Consider the following 22,696-nt stretch of genomic DNA (forward strand, 5'->3'; position numbering starts at 1 on the left):
TCTGTGTTTGGGTAGCAGAGAGAGATAGGGAGGTCTGAGAACCAACATGATGACAGTCAGCAAGTTGGATGAGAGGCCCTTGGGATTCTTTCTGATGTTTCTGCATCTGTGTTCCCTGAGCTGGTACCTATAGCAGAGCAAGGGTCCTATACTCAGATGCTCACGGACCGAGCAAGCAGGGTGTAGGGAAGAAACAAGCCAGGCTTTGGTGCCGGGGAGACAGAACTCCTTCTACCGAAACAGGGAAGACATTGCGCCCTGTGTTGCCAGATCTTTCACGTTTTCAGAAGCCAGAAATTTGGAATTTTATGTGAAACCTGGTTTTCAAAATTGACTTAAATTTTAAAAACAGTGTCTTGGCCAAACTAAACGCATCTTTGGCCTCCGGGCTGCCAGTCTTTGCCTTCATCTGTGTATTTTTGCCCTCCTTCCTCTTGGAAATCTTCTGAAGGCAGGGACCCCAGGGTCTGCACCAACTCCCTCCCTCGGCGAGAACTGAGCTGTCCATTTCCACAGATGCCCTGCACGCCCACACCTCTGTGCCTTCATCCATGCCATGTCCTTGTCTGAGATGCTCTTCTTTATTTCCTCATATTCAAACCTTAATTGATTTTCAAGGCCAGGCTAAATGCCTTTCCCCCACTAAGCCCTTCCCAAACAGATAATATGTCTCTATCCTTGGAACTCCCTGAGCCAGTGATCCACACATCTCTAACGGCACTTTTCACTTGTGGTTTGACGGTCTTGATGCATCTCATCTCTTCTTCCAGCATTTTAAAGTCAGAGATCATTCCCTCTTCATTTAAATATAAACCACAGGGCCTAGTACAGTGCCTAGCAGAGTAGGTCTTGCATAATCTATTGAGTGATACATTAATCAACTAAAGGAAAACTGAAGGCTATTAAGCAAGATGGCGTGAGGTCTGCCAGTACAGAATAAGCTTGGTTTCCAGGTAAGCCAGCTCTGGGTTAAGTAGAACCCATGGGATATGGGGCAGAACAGTGCCCTATCAGCCATGCATGGTAATGTTGGGCAAGAGAGGGAGCCAAGAAGGCAAGGGAATGTTAGGTGAAGTTGAGAAATCAGAAACCGTAGAAGAATGCACCCCAAGTTGGGTGAAGCCACTATTGGCGGGCAAGGAGGGCTGCTGGATGGTTTCCTTTTCCCCAGTTGAGCTCATATGTGACATGAACACCTGGGTTCTTCTTAACCACAAGCCAGAAACATGTGGGGGAGTGTTTTGGAAAAGGGAAACCAAAACAAACCCTGCTTTTTACCTCAACATCAGAAGGAACATACGCTTGCTGTAGTTCTGGGGATGTGTGATAGGCTCGTTTATGAGAAGCTGTGTGCCAGAGGCCATGGCCCCACTGGGTCTTTTTCTGTTGCTTATTGGAAGAATTAGGTCTGAAGAGGGAAGTAATTGACAAACAGAAGCTGGACTCAGGCAGAGCTGGATCTAAATCCCGGTTCTACCACTCACAAGCTATGAGAACCAAGGTTCCATTCTAAGCCTGTTTTCTCATAGGTAAAATAGAAATTATACTTCCCTCATAGGCTATATGAGTATTAAATGAGATCAAGTGCATAAAGTACCTGGCATAAAGCCATAATAAGCCTTAGCTATTGTTATTGTTATTGTAATTGTCACCTAGGCTATATAGATTTTACCTTTTGACTTTGACTTCCAGAAATCATGGACTAGGTAATTGAGATTAACCATCTTGCTGAAGACAACTTAAAAAAATGAAGAAAAGCTAGGAAAGATCTTTTTTTTTTTTTTTTTTTTTTGCGACAGAGTCTCGCTCTGTCGCCCAGGCTGGAGTGCAGTGGTGAGATCTCGGCTCACCGCAAGCTCCGCCTCCTGAGTTCACGCCATTCTCCTGCCTCAGCCTCCCGAGTAGCTGGGACTACAGGCACCCGCCCACTGCGCCCGCCACCGTGCCCAGCTAATTTTTTGTATTTTTAGTAGAGACGGGGTTTTACCATGTTAGCCAGGACGGTCTCGATCTCCTGACCTCGTGATCCGCCCGCCTTGGCCTCCGAAAGTGCTGGGATTACAGGCGTGAGCCACTGCGCCCAGCCGAAAAGATCTTCTTAATAGTGTCAAGAGTTAAAGGATAATAAAGAATTACTAGGTCAAACTTTGGGAGAAGAGTTAATAGAGGTGAGATTGCTTTTCAAGCCTGGGGGCATTTGCTATTTTTTGCTGATCTGAAACTGGTGCCTGGGAGGCTGTGCTGGGTTTTCTACAGCTTCTTTGGGTAAGGGGGAACATTGGACTATAGGGCTCACCAAGGTAGGGACCCCAAACCACCCCCGACTTTGGGTTGGAAACCTAAGGACTGTATCCAAAATAAGGATTAACTGGAAGTAAACCCACCCTTGCACAGGCTGAAGACATCAGGGTTGCCAGAACAGCTCAAAGCATGGAATCAGGTGTATGCTTGCCTATGAGGCTGGCAGAAGGAAACAAAATTCTCTCTGGAGGCAGAGAACATCTTTATAGGCTTCACATTATTTCTACAAATGTACTGAAAATACAATGCCCCACATACAATCAAAGATAAACAGGAATTCAGGGGACAAGACAACAGGAACAAGACAAGCAACAGTCAATTCTTGCTTTCTAATGTGATAAGAATGTTGTGTGTCTTAGTAATCACAGATCTCAAGGCTATTTCCTTTCAAAATGTTTTAGGATCAAATCATGGGAGAAATGAAGATTTAATCATTCCTAAATTTAAGTCAGATAGAAAGAAATCAATCTTTAGGAATGTATAGTGCTCAAAATGAGATCTACGAGGCCGTGAGAATTTCAAACCAAAGCAGCAAATGGTAAGAGACAGTGGTCCTTGATGATCATCTGTAGAGTTCTTGGGGTTACTGTTTTCTGCTGTTCGTATCAGTATTGGCATTATTACGGTTATCACCAGAGCAGCTCAAGACACGCCAATGGGAAACCCCAGGAGAAAATGTGTTTTTCCAAGTCTAGGAGATGAAGATATTTATCCAAGAGAAAGACGGCAAGGCTTCAAACTCAGGACACTTTATTAAAATGCTCATCAGATGAGATCTTTTCAGTGGAGGTTCACAAGCTGGTTTGTTTAGAGGCTGTCACTAAGAAATAGGACACTTGCCCATCTCTCTGGAACACCTAGAGACAAAGCATTTTCTGTCAAGACAAGTTCTGCTCACATTGTGTCACTTGTTCAAGGTCTCAGCAAGTCTCCTTGGGGGCACTTCTTTCCTTGGGCATCCACTTCACCTCCTTAATGCAGAGCTGGCTAGGTGCCTGGGATGGGACAGAGCAGTGGCAGCAGAGGCCATGTGGTCAGAACTTCAACTTCTCAGCTGCATGCTGCTAGTTCAATGGAGCACTAAGGGAAGCGGGAAGGGAGCAGATGGCTGCCACTCACAAAGGCCAATCCCCCTCCCCACAGCAATCCTCATATCCACCATGTTTTGCTATGTTTCCTTCTGATGCCAGCCCTGTGGGTCACCCACCCACCTACTTATCATGATTTCTCATCTCTCCCCTCACAACACTGTCTTGTTTTGACTACTTCCCTCCTTCCATGTGCTGCTAGCAACCCTAAGTAAGAACAAAGCAGTAAAAAAACGAAGCAGAAAAATCCTACTCTTTGAAAGGAAGAGTTGGGTAGAGTGGATGAGAGACAGAGGGATGGGATGGAGAGGAGACTGGGTAACTTCACTAGTTAGTCATGCTCTAGTGACTTATTATTATTTATACTTCTACATTATCTATCTGTGTCTATCTTTGTATGCATCAAAATTTTAAAAATTACAAATATATATATTTTATCATTTTAACAAGATTTTAAAAGATAATAAGAAATATTACTTGAAAGGTTTTCTTTTAAGAGAATGATGGGACACAGACCTGTTCTAGATTCTATGTCCCGTGATTCCTCTGAGTCTAAGTCTCTACAATCCAAAGCAACATTACAAATAGCCTGAATTGTGCAATCCTTTGCCTCCAATATAGAGATAGTGACTTGATTATTGACCAGTGGAATTTACCCATGAATTTAGTAGAGTACTAATGTGTGGAGTCAGCTTCTTGTGTCCTTCCCTAATGCCTAGTCAGGAGCTAGGTAACCCAGGATGTGCTCAGGAAATAACAATGGGTAATTGATGAGAAGTTAAAAAGTGTCCCCGTGCTGTAATGATTACAGATTTATAACCTCACCATTCATAGTACCTACGATTCTCTGAATTTAAAAGTAGGTTTTACTAAGTAACAGCCATGTATTTGCACTTTTCTTGGCATATGTGGGAAGTAAAATTTGACTGCTTCCTGTCTATCTCTAATTCCTCCCCAGCCGCTGATTTATTTATATTATCTCTCTTTGCGTTTCATGAATTAACAAGAGTGTTTAGCTTTCCAAAACTGCCTGTTGGAAAGGACTTCTTTCACTTAAATGCCCTTGAAAAGCATTAACAGAGCTACCACAGTATTTATTAGACTTTATAATAACCTCTTTGTCTTAAATGAACTATTTGATCCCTTCCCTTTAAAGAAAACCTTAGGAAAAGAAACATTACCATTATCACTGCCTGCCCATTAGAACTGGGATCCAATTTTCAGAAACTGTAAAGCTACAGAGGTTTGCCTGTTTAAAATCCAAGAGTACTAGTTGCTTTTCTATGGCCAGAAGAAAAGCCACATGTTGCCTACCCTGGATTTATTAATTCTCTGTAAATTCATTCTGCCCAGCTTGGGTGTAGCAGTGAGCTCATTTATTTACTTGCATAGCAACAATATAATGAAAACTGAGTCTGGCCTTAAAAATACACCCTCGTAAGCCATGTCCAAGGTTAACTCTTCCAAATGCTTCTCTGGTGCTCATGAAGTTTTTCCCCATGTATTTTTCGAGGTGAATTACTTTCTTTCAAAGTCGTTCTGATGCCTGATTTTATGCCAGAACTAAACCTTTTGCTAGCCACATCTAAATCACAGCCAGCTTCTTTCCCCAATGAGGAAAAAGTCACAAGTGGAAGCTCAGAAGTGGAGCAGTGGTGCTCCTGGGTCACTTTCATTTGACACAGCATTGGGCAGCAAACCCGCTCAATGGAAACAGTGCCCCTATTGTTAAGCCCCTAGCATGTCTCCCCTGCTGCTTTCAGGAAGCTCTTTGTGTAGCAAGTGCTAAAGCAATATTTAGTTATAGAGTGACCAAGCACCAGCGAGCAGCTAGAAGCATTTAACATGAAAGAACACGACGGGAAATGACGTCTGGGTTTCACAAGTGGTTGAGGTCTTTCTCAGAACAATGCCAAATACAAGCCTGTGACAAGTTGGATACAGCAAAGCCATTTTTTTTCTGTCTCATGGACTGAAATGTTCTTTGAATGAAAACTATAAAAAAGCACAAGTATTTTGGCTCTTTTGATGTCCAAATAAATTCAACAGGACTCTGAGCACTACATCTAGATTGGGAAATGGATTATAGAGAGATGCCCACAGACTGGCCTAAGGGGAAAGGGACTGTGAAGAGGAGGTGAGAGACGAGAATTTTGGGACCCAAATGCCGATTGGTATCATTTCTTCCTAAAGAGGAGAACGCTCAGGTTTAGTTGGAAGAAAGGATGCAGTGGCTGATGGGGCAAACCACTCACAAGGCAGAACTCGGTGCCAGCTCTGAAAGTAGTTGTCGTGTCCAGAGACAACAGGCCTAAAACGTCTTCTCCAAAATCCAAGAGGATTACATAGGGGAAAATGGGCAGAAAACAATGAGTTCCAGGATGAAGTGCTTTCTTAGCTCTTGGTAACAAAACAGGGATGAGAGTGCTCCTTAATGGGGAACTCTGGAAGTTTTTTTGGGTACAGGACCCAGGTCTGTCAAACACTGATTCTTACTGGCTCAGCACACTCCAGTCCCTGCCTCCTTGTGTCCCTGCCTGCTCCTGCTGTCTTTTGGCATAGCTCTGTCTTCCAAAGGGCACTGTGGTTCTGGATGGGATGGTGGGCTGGATCCTAAAGGAAGAGTAGGAAAGATCTGCAAAAACTTAAGGGTCAAGTTGAAATTTATAATCAATGCTTGAGTATCTTTTCTTTAAAAAAAAAAAAAACTCTTGATGTCAGGCCGTTTTTATTAAACTGTTAAAGTGATTCTGAGAAAGAATCAGATAAGGATATCTGGATCATAAAATTTTAGCAAAGATCATTAGAGATAATCTAGCGTCACTTGCCATTTCACAGTTGAGGGAACTAAAGTGGAGTTAGTTACTCAGGCTATTAATGACAAAGAAGTGAAGGAGACCCTTGGTTAGCTGGGCCAGCAGTGCAGCGGTATACGTTTCTCAATGCCCTGCGGCCTACGCTAGCAATACATGTTAGACATTTTCCAGAAATTTACTACTTTTCTAATTTCACAAGTAAATACTCTCAAAGAAAGTTACTTCCTTATATGACAGCCACAACTTGAAAGCTGGGTAAGTTGTGTTTTGGGAGGTGCCCCCACCTGGTTAAATGAAGTTACCCATTTGAAGGAATTTGAAGTCATTTGGAAAGACAGTCTTAGGCCAGGCGTGGTGGCTCACACCTATAATCCCAGCACTTTGGGAGGCCGAGGTGGGCAGATCACGAGGTCAGGAGTTCGAGACCAGCCTTGCCAATGTAGTGAAACTTTGTCTCTACTAAAAATACAAAAATTAGCCAGGCATGGTAGTGCGCACCCATAGTCCCAGCTACTCGGGAGGCTAAGGCAGGAGAATCACTTGAACCCAGGAGGTGGAGGTTGTGGTGAGCCGAGATTGTGCCACTGCACTCCAGCCTGGTCAACAGAGGGAGGGTCCGTCTCAAAAAAAAAAAAAAAAAGAAAAAAGAAAGAAAAGAAAAGGAAAGAAAAGACTTTTCCGTGTGGCAGAGAAAGCCAACATAGCAACGTTCTCAGTGGTACTGGAGTCTAGACATCACCCTAGTGACCTGGTCAGGACTCCTGGATCAGCCCACTCTGAAACTGCCCACTACAGCTAGGTGGGGGGAACTTCCAAGCTCCTTAATTCAGATTCCCTCAGTATTGAGGCTACTCCCTGGACCTGAGGTGGGAGCCCTGGGCAGCAACTTTAATTCATCCTGGCCAACAGGGTATGATTTAGCGCCCAAATTGCTAATGAGGTGTCCAAATATGCCTTCTTCTTTAAGGGCTTGGCAATATCATCCTTCAGCCGGGATGTAAAAATCATTAGCATTGGAGTCAGACAGACGTGGGCTCAAATATCAATCCTGCCTCTCACTGGAGGCAGCAAGTTAACTTCAGCAAGTGAATTTCCTTCTCAGACCTCAGTTCCCTCCTCTGAACAGCAAATGCTGTGAGGTGCACCTCACGAGGCTGTGGAGAGGATCAGGTGGTAGTACCTCTATGGGATCCCTAACATGGAGCCAAGGCTCAAGGCGCCTTGGGGTCACCCCTACTTTAGTTCTAACGCTATCTTGCAAAATGAGACGGAAGCATGGGGTAATGACACCAGTGAAGGCTGCACATTCAATTGGTAGTGACTTTGAAAACAAAAACTATTCCAATAAATAACTGGTTTAAGTGTGCCATGCTTTAAGAAAACCAAGTATTACAAAAATTAATCAAATAAATCAGAGGCGATTGTGGCATTGCTAAAGGCTTCTTTGCTTCAAAAAACTGATATACTGTAGGATCCCTTTAAAGAGAGGACTCCTTGGCACTCTTCAAATGTTACTGGAGTTACATCCTACTTTTTTTTTTTTTTTTGAGACAGAGTTTTGCTCTTGTTGCCCAGGCTGGAGTGCAATGGCGTGATCTCAGCTCACTGCAACCTCTGCCTCCCAGGTACAAGCGATTCTCCTGTCTCAGCCTCCCAAGTAACTCGGATTAACAGGCATGCACCACCATGCCCGGCTAATTTTTTTTGTATTTAGTGGAGAGGGGGTTTCATGGTATCAGTCAGGCTGGTTGCAAACTCCTGACCTCAGGTGATCTACCCACTTCGGCCTTCCAAAGTGCTGGAATTACAGGCATGCGCCACTGCGCCCGACCTACATCCGACTTTTGAGGAACACACATTGTCCTATGTGAGTGGCACTGACACACTTTAAACAGGAGCAGCACATCTCTCTAGAAGTTATCTTGACAACGTTTAAGGCACAGCTAGTTGTAATGAAGTGCTTTTGATTGCTGACAGTTTCTAGTTCTGCATTTTGCACAATGTAGTCAAGCAAGTCTTTTTTTAAAGATTTGTACAACCAGGCCGGGCGTGCTGGCTCACGTCTGTAATCCCAGCACTTTGGGAGGCCGAGGTGGGCAGATCACCTGAGATCAGGAGTTCGAGACCAGCCTGACCAATATGATGAAACCCCGTCTCTACTAAAAATACAAAAATTAGCCGGGCAAGGTGGTGGGCACCTGTAATCCCAGCTACTTGGGAGGCTGAGACAGGAGAATCGCTTGAACCTGGGAGGCGGAGGTTGCAGTGAGCCAAGATTGCGCCACTGCATTCCAGCCTGGACAACAAGAGTGAAACTCCATCTCAAACAAAAAAAAAAAGATGTGTTCAACGAATATTGTTTATCATGAAATTAAATAAATTTATTCTGTTTTCTCTCTCTCACAAATACAGTGTTCTCCTACTTAGCCAGACATCATATTAAAGCAGTCTCTTACCTCTTCACTCTGATAAGCACAGTCATTTAGCATGAAATCATTGAAAAAGGAGGGTTAACCTCTGTTTGCTTTGGTGTGGGTTTATAAGAAGTTACTAATGCACTCTTAGAAATATGCATTATCTATAAACTTTAGAACGAAGTGCAACTGAGTTTGAAGGCTTTGGCACTGGCCAAACAAAAAGGACCTTTGTTAATTTTTAAGGAGGGGTGTTAGAGTTTGCTCATTGCTTTGGCTTGGGTGACTTGTCTGAGAAAAGATACTTCTCATTTTCAAAGTGAGCTCATAAAGTCCTGCCCTTCAAGTGCTGAATGACCTCCAGTTTTGTGTAATGTTAAAATGTATCTTGAAACTTCAGGGGTGACATTTTAGATGGCAAGTACAGTTCTCTGCATAGCCCCAAAACCCATGTATCGAGGCAAACAATTCATATACATTAGGATTATCTTTATGTAGAAATGTACAATTCTGGAACATAGTTGTTCTTTATTGATTTATAAATGAGGAAACCGAAGTACCCTCTGCCCTAGGAGTATTTTTTGGGTGTGTACGTATTTTGTGTGTGTATAGGCAAGGAACAGGAGAAAGTGAGGTGAAGTCAGAATTTAACTTTTCTGGAAGCTTTCATTTCCTCTAAACCTATTTTTTGCTTGTTGTTAGACAAGTCATGCTGCTAATATATAGCACTTAGTTGGCTAGTATCTGAGTGTTGCTCTGGGCAACCAGATTGCACAATGCCTCAAATTCCAATAAGGGAAGTCCTTGTTCCTTAGCCAACAGCTTATGGGTGTCTGTGTGTGTGTATGTGTATGTACGTGTATGTGTGTAATTTGTGATGACTCAGTGTCTAGGAAGGTACAAACATTGTAGCTAATCTATTTCTGTTTCTTACATTACCTTTCAGGAATGGGCCTGGAAGACCTGGCTAAAACCTTTGAATCATTTCCTGCCAACATTTGGCCATGACCCATTTTGGAAGGTAGAAAATGGTCCTTAAAGATGATGTTATAGGATCTTGGTAAATCTGAATATTACTTCAGTTTTCCAAGTGCCACCTCAAAGCAATACTTACCCCAGTCCAGACCATCACACACATTGCAATGGCAGACCATTCCATTTTTAAGAAGCCCTTGAGATCAATGGAATATACAACATATTCTGGGACCATAGAGAAGGGAGAAACTGCTGGGTTGCAGAGAGGAAGCTTCATGAAGGGGATGAACCTTGGAGTGGGTTTTAAAGAATGGATAGGAGTTCACAGGGAAAATAGAAGGGAAAGGCATTCTAGGTAAATCATAACATATGCAAAGGAAGTTCTGCCACTCAGTAGAAAAAGTTAGGCCAGGCGCAGTGGCTCATGCTTATTATCCCAGCACTTTGGGAACCTGAAGCGGGCATATCACCTGAGGCCAGGAGTTCAAGACCAGCCTGGCCAACATGGCAAAACCCCGTCTCTACTAAAAGCACAAAAATTAGCCAGGCTTGGTAGCGCATGCCTATAGTCCCAGCTACTAGGCAGGCTGAGGAATGAGAATCGCTTGAACCCAGGAGCCTGAAGTTGCAGTGAGCCGAGATGGCGCCACCGCACTTCAGCATGGGTGACAGAGCGAGACCCTGACTCAAAAAAAAAAAAAAAAAAAAGTCTAGTTTTCCTCCTTAGGTGACCACAGAGGAGTTAACTAATCTTGTCTAAATTGGGCAAAATGCACAGAAGTTAAACTCTCAGATAAGCCCTTCTTTACATCACTCATGCTTTGCATCAAGGTGCTCATTGATTGTGTATGAATAGTTACCCTTACAGGACACAGGCAGTGACATTCTGAAAGGTCTTTCAGCGAGGGAAATGACTGTATATAATCTGACACCTCTCATACCAGATGGTAATGAGCTGAACCATGGGATTCGAGCAGCAGCGTGTGAGGGTGGATGTGTGATAAGATCAGAACCACCTTTCAGTTAATTAAAGGTTAACTCTAATTTAACACTTTGATTCTTGCTTCCACCTGTTCATTAGTTCACTGGGCTGCTATCTGTGGGCTGATGCTCTACCAAGTGCTCAGCCTACAGCAGTCAGGAGGCAGCCATGGCCCCTGCGCTGATGGAGCTTGTAATTTAGCCCCAAACTGATCTTCAGAAAGAGGTACAACAAATAGTTTCAGCAGTTAGAATAAAAGCGACACATCCAAAGAAAAATCAGAGAAGCACATATAATTTTCCATGCAGATCAACTGTGAAATGGATGAACTCAGGTAGCAATTTCACTGATCTTTGAAGCAGAGAAATGAGACTATTTTAGATCTTTTTAGGCTTTTGGTTTTGAACATTTGTAGATTTCATTTACCCCAAACCATAATCCCATATTAAGTAGAATTTTTGCTGTTAAAAATTGAAAACTTTTTTCTTCCTTTATAATTCAGTTTTTCAAATTATTCGACTATGAGTAACTTATTTAATTTAGGATTGCCTGTGGGTTCTTGGCAATCATGATGCATATTTAGAAATCTTTGCAAAGTGAGAAAAATATAACCTACATATTGTTTTCTAATATGATGAAATAGTTATAAGCCCTAAATAAAACAATTAATGGGGCAGACATGATATGGTTTCCTAGACATTGACCTAAATGTTTATTAATTTCTATTTTGCAGTTTTTGTGTTTCATATTTTGGAGTCAAAAGATCTTTTATTCAGCTCCCAAACATTCTTATAGGCACTGGGCATGTTGCCTACAACGCCTAATGGATAAAACAGCCCTGTGCACAAAACACAGAGTGAAAAAGACCAATGAAATTAAGTAAAGGTGTCAGCGTATATGGTTTTCAGATAACTTGGAGAGTTTTTTTCCACCCTTTGCAGAATTCTTGCAGAACCAAAGAGAAAGCCACACACTCAAAAAACACAGCATATGTGTTAGCAAGAAAGCACTTGTACCTTTGGTGTGTCGTAAGAAACACAACAGGGCTGATGTAGTAGGAAATAAACTCTGAGAAAGGAAACACAAGGTGAGGGGAATGCATTCTTTTAAGCCCCTGCCATGCTAAGCACTGAGCCAGGGACTTTCTATGTACGCTTCCGTTTAATTCTCACGACAGCCTATGAAGTAGTTAGTATCATTCCCATTAAACAGATGAAGAAACCAAGGCGTAGAGATGGTCAGTAACTTACCAAAGGATATACAGCTATGGAGAAACAACCCAGCATCAGCTGAACCCTGAAGGCCTTACTCTCTCCACAATTCTCACACTGTCTGCTTGTTTCCTAAAAGGGTGGGGATTTTATGACTATATTTCTTTCTCTAAATGCTGATTTAATATGTGATGAATGTCAGTTAGTGTGGAGGGGACGCAAGAGGGTGGGTAGAGGTTGGAGTTTCCAAGAGAGCAAAGATGAAGTGATAGAAGGCAGAATTCACTGTCTTTTTTTTTTTTTTTCCTTAAGTGATTCATTAGTAGAAAAAAGCAGTGCTGGGTAAAACTTCTGAAGCCCACAGTCTGTAGCAATATCAAGGGAATTTTGAACTATGGAAAGTCCCAAATCATAATCAGATTGGAACATGTCCCAGCCCCTTCATGGTCCCTTTACAGTGTTTCTCAAAGTCTAATCCTAGGCCACCACCCACAAAACTATGCAAGGAGCTCAATAAGATGCAGATTCCTGGGCCCCCAACCAGACCTACTGGATTAATTTCTCCGAGGGAAAGACCTGGGAATCTGCATTTAAACTCACTGTCCCTACCTCTCTGGGTGATTCTATGCCCATTAACATTTTTAAACCCCACCCCGGTGGCTCAGAATAAGATACCACTGCCTCCTTATTTTCTTACTCAAGAGCTTTTAAAGACCATAGCTTAAACTATCAGGCATATCTAGTTCTGGGCTCATATTATCTTACAGATGAAAAATTTAAAGAGGAAACGAGCAAATTGCTTTATTAAGCCAGTCAGTAAAACTACTAAAATGCAAACTCAGAAAAATGAAAAAGCCACGCCTGATCCCCAGTGTGCTGGGATTATCTCTTAGGGCCTAAGCTTAAGTCATTAGAATGATTCCCACCCACTGAGAATATCCTATACCCAGGAAGATGTTGACAGATGTTTTTTAAAGCAGTTGCAATTGCCTGGAAGGCTAAAATCACCTCCTAGCAGCTAAGCCATCTCCACTATGAAAGAAAGGAAGGAAGGAAGGAAGGGAGGAAGGGAGGGAGAGGGAAGGAGGGAGGGACGGGGAGAGAGAGAGAGAGAGAGATAGAAAAGAGAAGTGAGGAAGGGAATGAAAAGAAAGGAAGAGGCAACCACACTCCCATGGATGTGAACCACTGGTCCGGGGTACATGGAGAGAGGCAGCCTAGAGACCCAGGATCAGGATACTGTGGAGAAGCCCTTGGTATTTGGCAGGGAAGGTGCCAGGGCCACCCTCTTGCCCTCCCCATCCTGGCCATGTCACTACCCCAGACCCTGACTGTGTGATGCTTTAGGCACGGCCTACTCTTCAGCCCTGGCTGCACCTCCTGGAAGGGCTGGCACAGGTCATTTTCAGAAGTTGATTTCCTCCTGCAGGACTCATCTACCTTTTGCTAAACAGAAAATGTTCTACTGAGTGTAGACTTAAAAAAAGCAAAACAAAACGTGGAATGTGAGTGCCCGAGGGTCACCCCAGCACCCCAGCCCTTTGACATCAATCCAAGGGAAGATGAGTCAGTATCTCTGCCCTCTGGAAGGACGGGGAGCCATGGGGAAAGCCTGCAGGGCAGTCCCAGCAGATACAAGGGGAAGAAGTCTGAAGGCTTAGGCTTCTCCGACTTGGAGCTGAAAAGGTTGGGTCTAAAAAGGAAAACACGCTACCTTCCTGCCAAAGTCAACTGTGATGAAAGTTTAGAGCCCACCACCTCCCAGCCAAGCATTTCCTGTTCTGGCCTCCCCTTCTGCCTCACACTGGCTCAGATGTGGGAGAGCTATTTTTAAGGTGCAAACAACCAGGACTAAGAATGAGAGAAGTTACTTATTTATAGTTACACCTTTCAACTGTTATTTTTCCCCTCTGGAGATAGAAGCCAGGTTTTGTTTTCCCTTTGAATCTACAATTCCTAGGACAAGGAAGACTGAAAAGCCACAAGTCAGTTTATCACCTCTAGGCAGCATCGTTGTCGTGGGCAGTACAAGTCTAAAAGCTGTGCACCACCCTTGAGGAATCCCTCTTAAGGAACATATGCTCAGTTCATGCCACACGCGTGCTCTTGAGAAGTATTTTTGTAAAACATACTTTTTATATCAAAGGTGATTTAAAAATGCATTAGTGCTTTGTTGTTTAAAGGAATCTACCCACACAGGGTCAGGGTCTGGGGTGGTGACATGGCCAGGATGGGGAGGGCAGGAGGGTGGCTCTGGCACCTCCCCAGCCAAACACTAAGGGCTCTCCGCAGTATCCTGATCTTGGGTCTCTAGGCTGCCTCTTTCCATGTACCCAAAAATGCATTAGTGCTTTCATTGTTTAAAGGAATCCTTTGTTTTTTCAACAGAGGATTCTAATACATCAAATAGATATTCCCTAATTTACAGAGGTTTGTAAAATCAGACTTCATATTAGATTTACTTGGGGCAGGACACATCTATAGTTAGTGTTCTAAGGGTCAACAAGCTCTTTCTGGTATGTAATTGCGTCTTTCCTCTTGTAATTCAGGGATATCTTCTTATCCAGTTAAATTTGTTCATTCCTAATACCAAACCTTGTAGGACCCATTGGAATTTGCCAGCAAATGAAAGAGAAAATCCCTCCCTTGTGATGCTCACATAAGCATCACCTTGGTTGTGGGTGTTACCCCCGATCAGTCCACTGACATTATTTTCCTGATAACACGTGTCCCTACCTAGCATTCTCTTGGTTGCTTCTGTCTCCCCCACAGCAATGTAAGCATCACCAGGGCTTTGTTTATCTTTAATTAATCACTGTATCACAAGCATCAAAAATATATTAGATGCTCAACATTCATTGTTCAATTAGTGAATTTCTACTGACCTCAAATTGCTAAAGTATTTGGGATTACACAGGGTGTTGCAGAGCTCCCCACACTGTATTTTTAAATTAATTCCTTCCTAAATATCCAAGCTCCACTGTTTTCACCCACTGCCTCAGGCATTATTATAAGAATGACTTGAAGGACAGGAGGATGGCTTCATTCCAATTCCACTAGTATCTATGCATTTTTAAATGAGTCAAACTAAGCTGATAACTCTATAGAACGAGTTGGTCAGCATGACATACTCCCAGCTTCCTCACTCTCGCTACTTTGGGTGGGTTCCTTGTCCAGCCAGGCCACTGAGGTCATGATTCAGCTTTTGGCCAAGGGAGGATCCTTGTTGCATCATCAGGCTTGTACGAGATTTGGTGTTTGTTCCACTCAATGAAGAAACAGAAAAGATAGGAAACGATTTGAGCACAGAGTGAAGGCTTAGAAGCTGATATATGAGAAAGATGGAGAGAAACAGTTTAATAACCCTTGTAACCCAGGATGACACAGGAACTTAGGAGGGCTGGAAATCAACTGTACTCAGCACATGGTAGTTCAAAGAAGTTTTGCTGAATGATGGATGAATGGCAAAATCATGCAAACATGATGCCTGAGCTAAGGTATTGGTTATATCTACTTCTTGGCAGCTTCAAGTTATTAATTTGGGAACATTTCCAAATGCTCCAAGTGTAATGGGAAAAAAAATAAGTAGGAACAAAAATTTAGTTAGTCATTTACTCACCTTTTTACCCACGTGGGGCCCACTGGTTCCCCCAATGCTTCTCTGCACTGATGGTGGCACCTGATATACCTCTTGTTCTTGGGTGCTGTGGCCAGTGGGGACTTGGTAAATTCCCTGATTTTGGTAGGAAGGTGGCACTTGGTAGATGGTGTCTCGGGGAGCAGCCTGTGGGTTTGGCACTTGATAGAGCTTCTGTTGGCCAAAGGTCTGCTGCATCAGTCCAGAGGCAGGCTGCTCGTGACTGGAGGCAGTCTCCTGCATGGGACCAATCAGAAGCTTCACCCGGTTGCCTGGGACAATGCCTTGCCGACCGTGTAACGAGCACAGCCACCATCCTTCCAGTCCCCCTGTGTTCTGCTCTATGACGGTCAGGATGTCTCCCTTGCGAAAGGCCAGTTCCTCGGCACACTCTGGGACATTGTCATATAAGGCCCTTGCCATAAGATTCTAGGAGGGAAGGAAGAGAAGGAAACCATGTTAGAATATTGGGTCGGTCCCTTTATCACCTAAGGCCCGTGCTCTTATGGAAAGGCACACTTCCTGGAAAGAGAGAAGCATAAATCTGAACAATAGACTGTAAGGAGAAAAACAGATGGTGCAGACAAAAGACAGATACATATACACTGCATCTGCCACCAGTGACATCAGACTGCCTCCTTGGAAAAGCTCAAAACACCAGAAGAGTTCTTTCCTCTAGCAGGAGATGCCGTGCCAAGGAATTATGAGTAGCAGTGTTACAGAGTTAGAGCATGGTTCACTATACAAAACATTTTTCTTCCTTTTTCAAAGTGAGCTTAAGGAAAAAAAAATCCCGAGATATTCAGATGTTCGACAATGAACATTTCTCAATATTGTTCTATATTGGAGGTGAAAAGAGTAAAAGAAAAATCCCAAATAACACACAGTACAAATAGCATTTATATTTGGAGTTGAAAAGCCAATAGAAGTACACATATATATGCCTTGGCAGGGCTTAGAAATTCTTGTTCTCAGATGACAGGAGCCTTGGATCCAGAGAGAATCCACCAGCAAGGCATGTAGACATGCCATCAAGCATGGAGCATAGGCCAGCAGCCATATACATCTCCAGCTTTGACAACGAATTTATTAACACATAGGTGGATGCCAACTCTTCTCTCTCGGTCTTTTATGCATACCTTTCCTGAGGGCCCCTCCTCGCCCTCCCCTTTCGTCACCTACTTCTTGAATCTCGCCATTCACATCAGAAAAGCTGTGCCTTCCCCTTTCATGGGCCCAACACACTCTCCGTCTTTGTATGAAGGCCTGTCTGGCACATTCAGTACTAAGCAGACAGCCAAAGTAGGCATTCAGCAGAGAGTGGGCAGGCAGTACGTGCTGACATTCTTGGAGGCCTTTCAAAGGCTCAGAAGATTTCATTTCTTGGCATTAGTAAAGTTTCCCAGCACGCAGGCAGCCATTCCCGCATGTCTGCCCCCTTCCCTGAGCTCAGCGAAGTCGGGGACGTTGTTGATTCAGCACAAGCCCTCGGAACACTAAAAGTGAACTCTAATGCTTTGTTAAGATGTTTGGATGCACTTAATGCCATGGAGGTGGGGCTCATTTATGGAAGAAAGGATTATGGATTGGATGGGGCAGGTTCATGACTTTATTTTATACCATGACATATTCATGGGATTTTCAGCTGTCATTGTCTGAACTTTTGCTGTCTATTTTCTTCTCTAGCAACGTGGACTTGATCATTCAGCCTCGTGCTTTTCATTTCTTTGCAGCTGACTTGCACTACTCGCGTCCCCTTGTGCTAGCCCCATTGCCATGGGTCCTGTGTGTTTTCCGCTCTGGAGGGCTGTGCAATGGAAGGGATCTGCCCTCTATTCAGTAGTTGGGACGGGTCCAGTTCTGCTGCTGTGAGCCAGGTTCCTCTTAGCCAGGGCAATTAAAAGAGATAAAGCCACAGAGGACAGTCCTCAGGAAGCTTTGTGATACTCTTCAAGAATAAGGTTGAAGTCCTTTTTCTTGACAGTTATGAGATCCAGGAAGTGTGGGACACAGAGAGGTGAGCGGCCAGGGAAGCTAAAGGGAAACTGAGGAGTGCATATTTCAGGGGAAGGTTTCACTGGGTAGTTAATATTCCAGGAGGCGCTGGGTTTCATCTAACAATGAAAAGTTCACATACATAAAGATAAAATCAGGCAGCAGTTTCCCCTGTTCATGGAACCATTTAAGGATGGTATCATAATCTTAAAATTGTCTCTGTTTCTCTTCTCCCATCTTTTGGGTATTCTGTATTTTACAAGAGAAGTCATAGAGTTACAGAGGACAAGATTCTGGTCCTTTTACTAAAATGACCTCCAGGAAATGACTCCACCAGAGCTGTACTGAGATTATTAAGTGAGGAGATAGCTGACCACTCTGGCCTCTGTCTGTCCCTTTCTTCTGGGCCCATTCAGCAATCGGGAAGCCCCTACATGAAATCAGAAGCAACAGAGTCGGGCTAGTTGTATGGGAGCTGAGGGTTGGTAGCTGTGCAATTATACTGGCTACAAAGAAGGGAAAGAAGAGAAACAGAAAACAGTAGAAAGGCAAAGGGCTACAGATCTAATCAGCATAAATCAGCTCAAGGCATTCGGAATTGGGCCACTTCCAACTCCAAGAGCACCATGAGGCACTGAAGTGGAGCACCGGAGCGTGCTTGATCAGAGGCAGATAGAAATCCCCGTGCGAGAGTCGTCCTGGGCGTTCTTTGTCTCCTGCCCCAGTAACCTTCTTACCACCTGGTGAGCAGCCGGCTAATGTTTCTACACTGGCCTGTGAGCTGCTTCTTGGGGGAAACTCTCAGAGCCCCACAGTCTGGGCTAATGTGGGCACCGCAGGTGAGTCCTCCTGACGGGTTGTCAGGACTTCCCAGCGGTCCTCCTCAGTGCCCATAGAGGTTAGGTTGCAGGCACAGCTTGACAGTGCTGTTAGTAGCCAGGACCCCGGCACCAGCCTATTCACACACCGATACATATTCTCAGCCTTGGCCGAACAGGAGTATGAGTTATTTAATATCTGCGCAAGCTACAGAGAGCCAATGTCTACATCCAGCCACTCTCCTAAACCGAAGCTTACGGCTCCAGGGACCTTTAGAGATCACCTGGACACAATGCCCTTGTGTCACAGATGAGGAAATAGATTTGAAGTTTATCATTTGCCCAAGACCACACTGTTGGCAGCGACGGAAAGAGAATTGCATTCTTTCAGTTTAATCCTCTTTCCAGAACTTTAAGCTACCTTAGCTCAGCCACGCAGCATCCTTGTTACTGGGCTCGGTTCCATTATATGATAAAGTTCTGAAGAGGAGCGGTTCTTCTTTTTGTGTCTATGGAATAAATTGGATATTTGCGGTCTTGGGTTCTAGCTGTGTTACTTTGCCAGGCAACAGCATCCCTTTGGGCCTTAGTTTCCCGGTCTTTGGTAAGCTATGGTGATGTTTTATTTAATTTGCTAGATGGCCCTTGGGCTTCAGGCTCCCTCCCTGCCTTGCCTCCTTTCCATTTGCAGTCCAGGCTTGGTCCTATTCCAATGATGCTATTATATATGTTTTGTACCTATCTGATATTTATCTTGCTCAGGATTACATTTCAGAAGAAGTGTTATCTTAAAGCAGTATATTTCTGAATTATGAATGAGTTCTTGTCACTGCAACCTTTTGTTGAGTATCTGCCTACAAACAGCAATAGTGAAACCATTGGTTGCATTCAAGGGAACTTCTGAGACAACATATTAATAATGATACTACCTGATAAATTATGGATAAATGTCATCAGATTCCAACACAGATAATACATCAGCAGGTAGGAAAAGGCATGAGGCAGGAGTTGGGCTTTCGAAAAGATTTGGTGTTGGCGCAAGGTTTCAGTAAGACCATAACAGCCAAATGAATTTCAGCTGGACCATAAACCATCTCATTCAAAAGTGCACATCACTCGTAAGTAGGAAAATCAAGACTGAATTCTTCTGGCAAGGAAGTGGAGGGACCCTCTCCTTCAGTGCAAAGGTGTGATTCCTTGAGCCACAAAGTCAGAAGCTGATGATCTGCTATCTTAGAAAAACCCCAGAGAGGCAGTTTAATCTACTCAAGATGTACTCTTTCTCCTGCCCACTCACCCCCTTGGATATTTATCTCCAGGGTAGGGAAGGTCAACACAGAAACAAATCAAGGAGAGATAAGAGAGCTATGTAACTCTATATTCAGTTGGATGGTTAGTCTCCAAAGGCTGGCAGTTAGCAGTGCAGCTAGAGCTTGGCAAAAAACCAAAACAGTTAGGGCACAGAACTTGAAAGCCAGAAGGAACTTTAAACAATTACCGTCCAACCCTTTCACTTTACAAAAGAAAAAAATGAGCCTCAAGAAGTTAATGATTTGCCAGCTCATCTGGCAAGAAAGTCTTAGAGCTGAGACAGGAATTCAGGCCTCTTGTCTTCAGGTCTAGAATTAGGACAGAATTTAGTCAAGTGAAATACAGGTGCAACACAAGCTGTGGCTCTAATCAGGATTGCAAATCAGCATTTAGGATCATGAGCCCTATCTGAGGGAACCCTGATTGCAGCAGCCTCTAGCCTTGATCCCCAGCCCAAGCTTCCTTGAAACTGTCTTCTTCTGGCCTCCACGATACCACTTTTTCGTTCTCCCTCTTCTCTTGACCACTCTCATCCTTATTCTCCACTGGAGACTAAATCTTTTTCCCATCCCTAAAGTGATCATGTTCCAAAGAGATTTGTCCTTTGCACTTTCCTCTTCTCAGCTATGTGCTTACGCTCTACAGGAAATCCCATCTATGGGATGGCATCTGAACACACAGATAATTCCTAAAGCCATAGTCTTCGCTGGATATTTCTTCTGCATTCCAGTCCCTTATCCAGTCTAATGGGCATCTTCCTCTCTAAAAGCAAGTGCAAACACCTTTTTCTCCTGCTTTGCTTTGCTTGGTTAACAGCATGCACACAGCTGTGCAGTAAGAGCCGCAGAGGTTTGCTGTGTCTCTTCATGACCTGCAACCCATCTGGGGCCCTGCTTTCCACCTCACTGCCACCCTTCATTCAGGTCTTCAGCAACTTTTTTTTTTTTTTTTTTTTTTTTCTGTAGCACAGAAATTGCTTCCCAATTGGCTTTCCTGCATTAAATTCCTTCCTCCCTCGAAACCCATCTTTCATTTAACCAGAATGGGTATCTATTCAAAGGCTGTTTCCTTTCCCAGTTCTCGATCATACTATTTCTTTACAGTACAACTTGGATTGCCCTGTTCAAGACTGTGAACTCCTTAAGTTCAGAGATGCAAATTCCTTTTGCATTTCCAGAACTTTACCCCAGTATCTGAAACAAAATATAGACTCAGTAAATGTTTGCTAAGTTGAAATGGATTCTGGACTCTGATTTCCTCATTGTCTGCAGGGAGGGTGAAATTGTTTTACTTAGAGAATTCAGCAAGACATTTGGTTAGAATTTTCAGATGGAAGTGGGGAAAATGAATGAACCAGAAAGAGAAATGTCATGTCCAAGTCACTCAAGCCTCACAGCCAGAGACTATGGGAGACAGACAGCAGGAAAGGGCCTGCCTCTCCCTATTTAAACAGGATAATGACGCAGATCGGGAGCCTGACCCCCCTGAAACTAGTGTTCGCAACTACGGAGCAAACAGGAAGGCCAAGAGGAACTGACCATCCCAGTGAGATTAAACACAATGGTCTCTTTTAAGAGCCTTTCTCCCTTCAGTGTAGCAATCTGCTTTTGGCACTAGGTGACAGAGCACCATTCAAACACTTTGCCAGACCACTTGGGTTCTGCTGTTCCTGGTTCCCAAGCTATGCCTGAGGAGTGGGAAGAAAATACTGTACAGTTGACCAGAACGCTGGTACAGAGAGCTCTAGGTCACATGACGACTTCTACTCCTCACCCCACCTCCAACTCCTCCCTGCCTTTTTTCCCTTCCCTCACTGCTATCAAAATGTCAAGAAAGCTTATTACTCCTATGTCAGAGAAACGATCTGCTTTTCCAAATACGGAGGGGTGTGACTTGTAGTTTCCATGACCACTCATGCGGTCGTTTGAAGAGAAATGAGACACAATGTCTGGTGGATCACCCCACTAAGACCGATAGCATCATCAATGGCCCGGCTTCCTCTGATTATTTTTACTTCATTCTATATTTGTCATGCAGGGGATCCTGCCATGGCCTCAGGGTTGCCCCATTCTCAATGACATGATTTTCCTGTACCCAATCCCCCAAAACTTTAGCCTGGACTCTTGTGGGTTTGCATGCCTGCATGCGCAAATGCATGCATGCAGAGGACAGACCCTGAGAAACAGACACATTCAAGGAAATGGCCATCATCAAGGAAGTCAGTCCTAAGGCAGGCGGCTGAGGGATGAACATTGTCAAGGTCAGTCTCAGGGCACAACAGGGAAGAGAAAGAAAGGCTCACGTGCTTTTGTGCATACTGACGAAAACCGGCTTTGGTCTGAGAACTGCAAACCATTTTGGCTACATTTCTCCTTTCCTTCCCACCATCACCTTTGGGATAGAGGGGGATGTGGGCTTTCTCCAGAGAAGGAAACAGCCATAGTCAGAAAACATGGATATCTGTAAGTGTCAGGATTTTAATTCTCAGAATACTTGGTTTACACTTAGGTTCTTGCATCTGAAGATCTGGAATGTTGAATTTTTTGAGTTGGTTCCTCTTGAGATTATGAAGTCACAGGCATGAAGCTTTCAATACAGGAGACAGAAGATATGATAAGTTATGATATAATATAAGATATGCTAATTTTTTCCCAGTACTATTTGTCGACTGTGTTCTGACACACGTTTCACTAGGTGAGCTGAATGGAGCTCACAGAAAGGCAAAAGCAGGACCCCACTTTGTCCCACTAATCCCTGGCATCCTTCTGCCCACTGCTGAGGGGTGTTCAACATTTCCCACAAGGCCTCCTGTGGCACCCAGACTGCATTTCAGGCAGTAATTTTTATTTTCTGGGAAGTGCTTCTTCTAGACCCCTATGACAGTTACAAAGCTTATAGGAGTATCTTGGACCCCCCCCCCCCGAATCTTGACGTCATTCACTTTGCCCCGAGTCCTCAAGTTTTCTTAGATTTTCCAGCTTTGTGAACTTTAGCTATAGCATTCTCTTTTGAGCATGTCTGAGTGGGAGAAGGTTTGAGAAATGTGACATTAAATACTTGCCTCCCGAAGGTGCTCTTTGACATGGCAAGAGAAGCTGTTAATACTCCCTGGATGTGCTGTGGGGCAGCGCCCTGTGTGTGGTTGTAG

The 22,696-nt window shown here is 43.9% G+C and overlaps 1 protein-coding gene across 6 annotated transcripts in view; it reads right to left on the reverse strand.

The window, feature by feature from the left end:
- The window catches only part of NEDD9 (neural precursor cell expressed, developmentally down-regulated 9), a 198,853-nt gene that overhangs the window by 14,543 nt on the left and 161,614 nt on the right, over positions 1 to 22,696 (reverse strand). For 4 of the 6 annotated variants that reach the window (XM_016954902.4, XM_063812771.1, XM_063812772.1 and 1 more), the window contains one exon: positions 15,407 to 15,853. In XM_016954902.4, coding sequence (XP_016810391.2) covers positions 15,407 to 15,853 — 447 coding nt within the window. Of the gene's footprint in view, positions 1 to 3,034; positions 3,159 to 15,406; positions 15,854 to 22,696 lie in introns of those variants that run through there. The other 2 variants (XM_063812773.1, XM_518238.8) reach the window with 1 other exon arrangement.

The sequence above is a fragment of the Pan troglodytes genome, chromosome 5 (assembly GCF_028858775.2).
Source record: "Pan troglodytes isolate AG18354 chromosome 5, NHGRI_mPanTro3-v2.0_pri, whole genome shotgun sequence".
Classification (NCBI taxonomy): Eukaryota; Metazoa; Chordata; class Mammalia; order Primates; family Hominidae; genus Pan; species Pan troglodytes.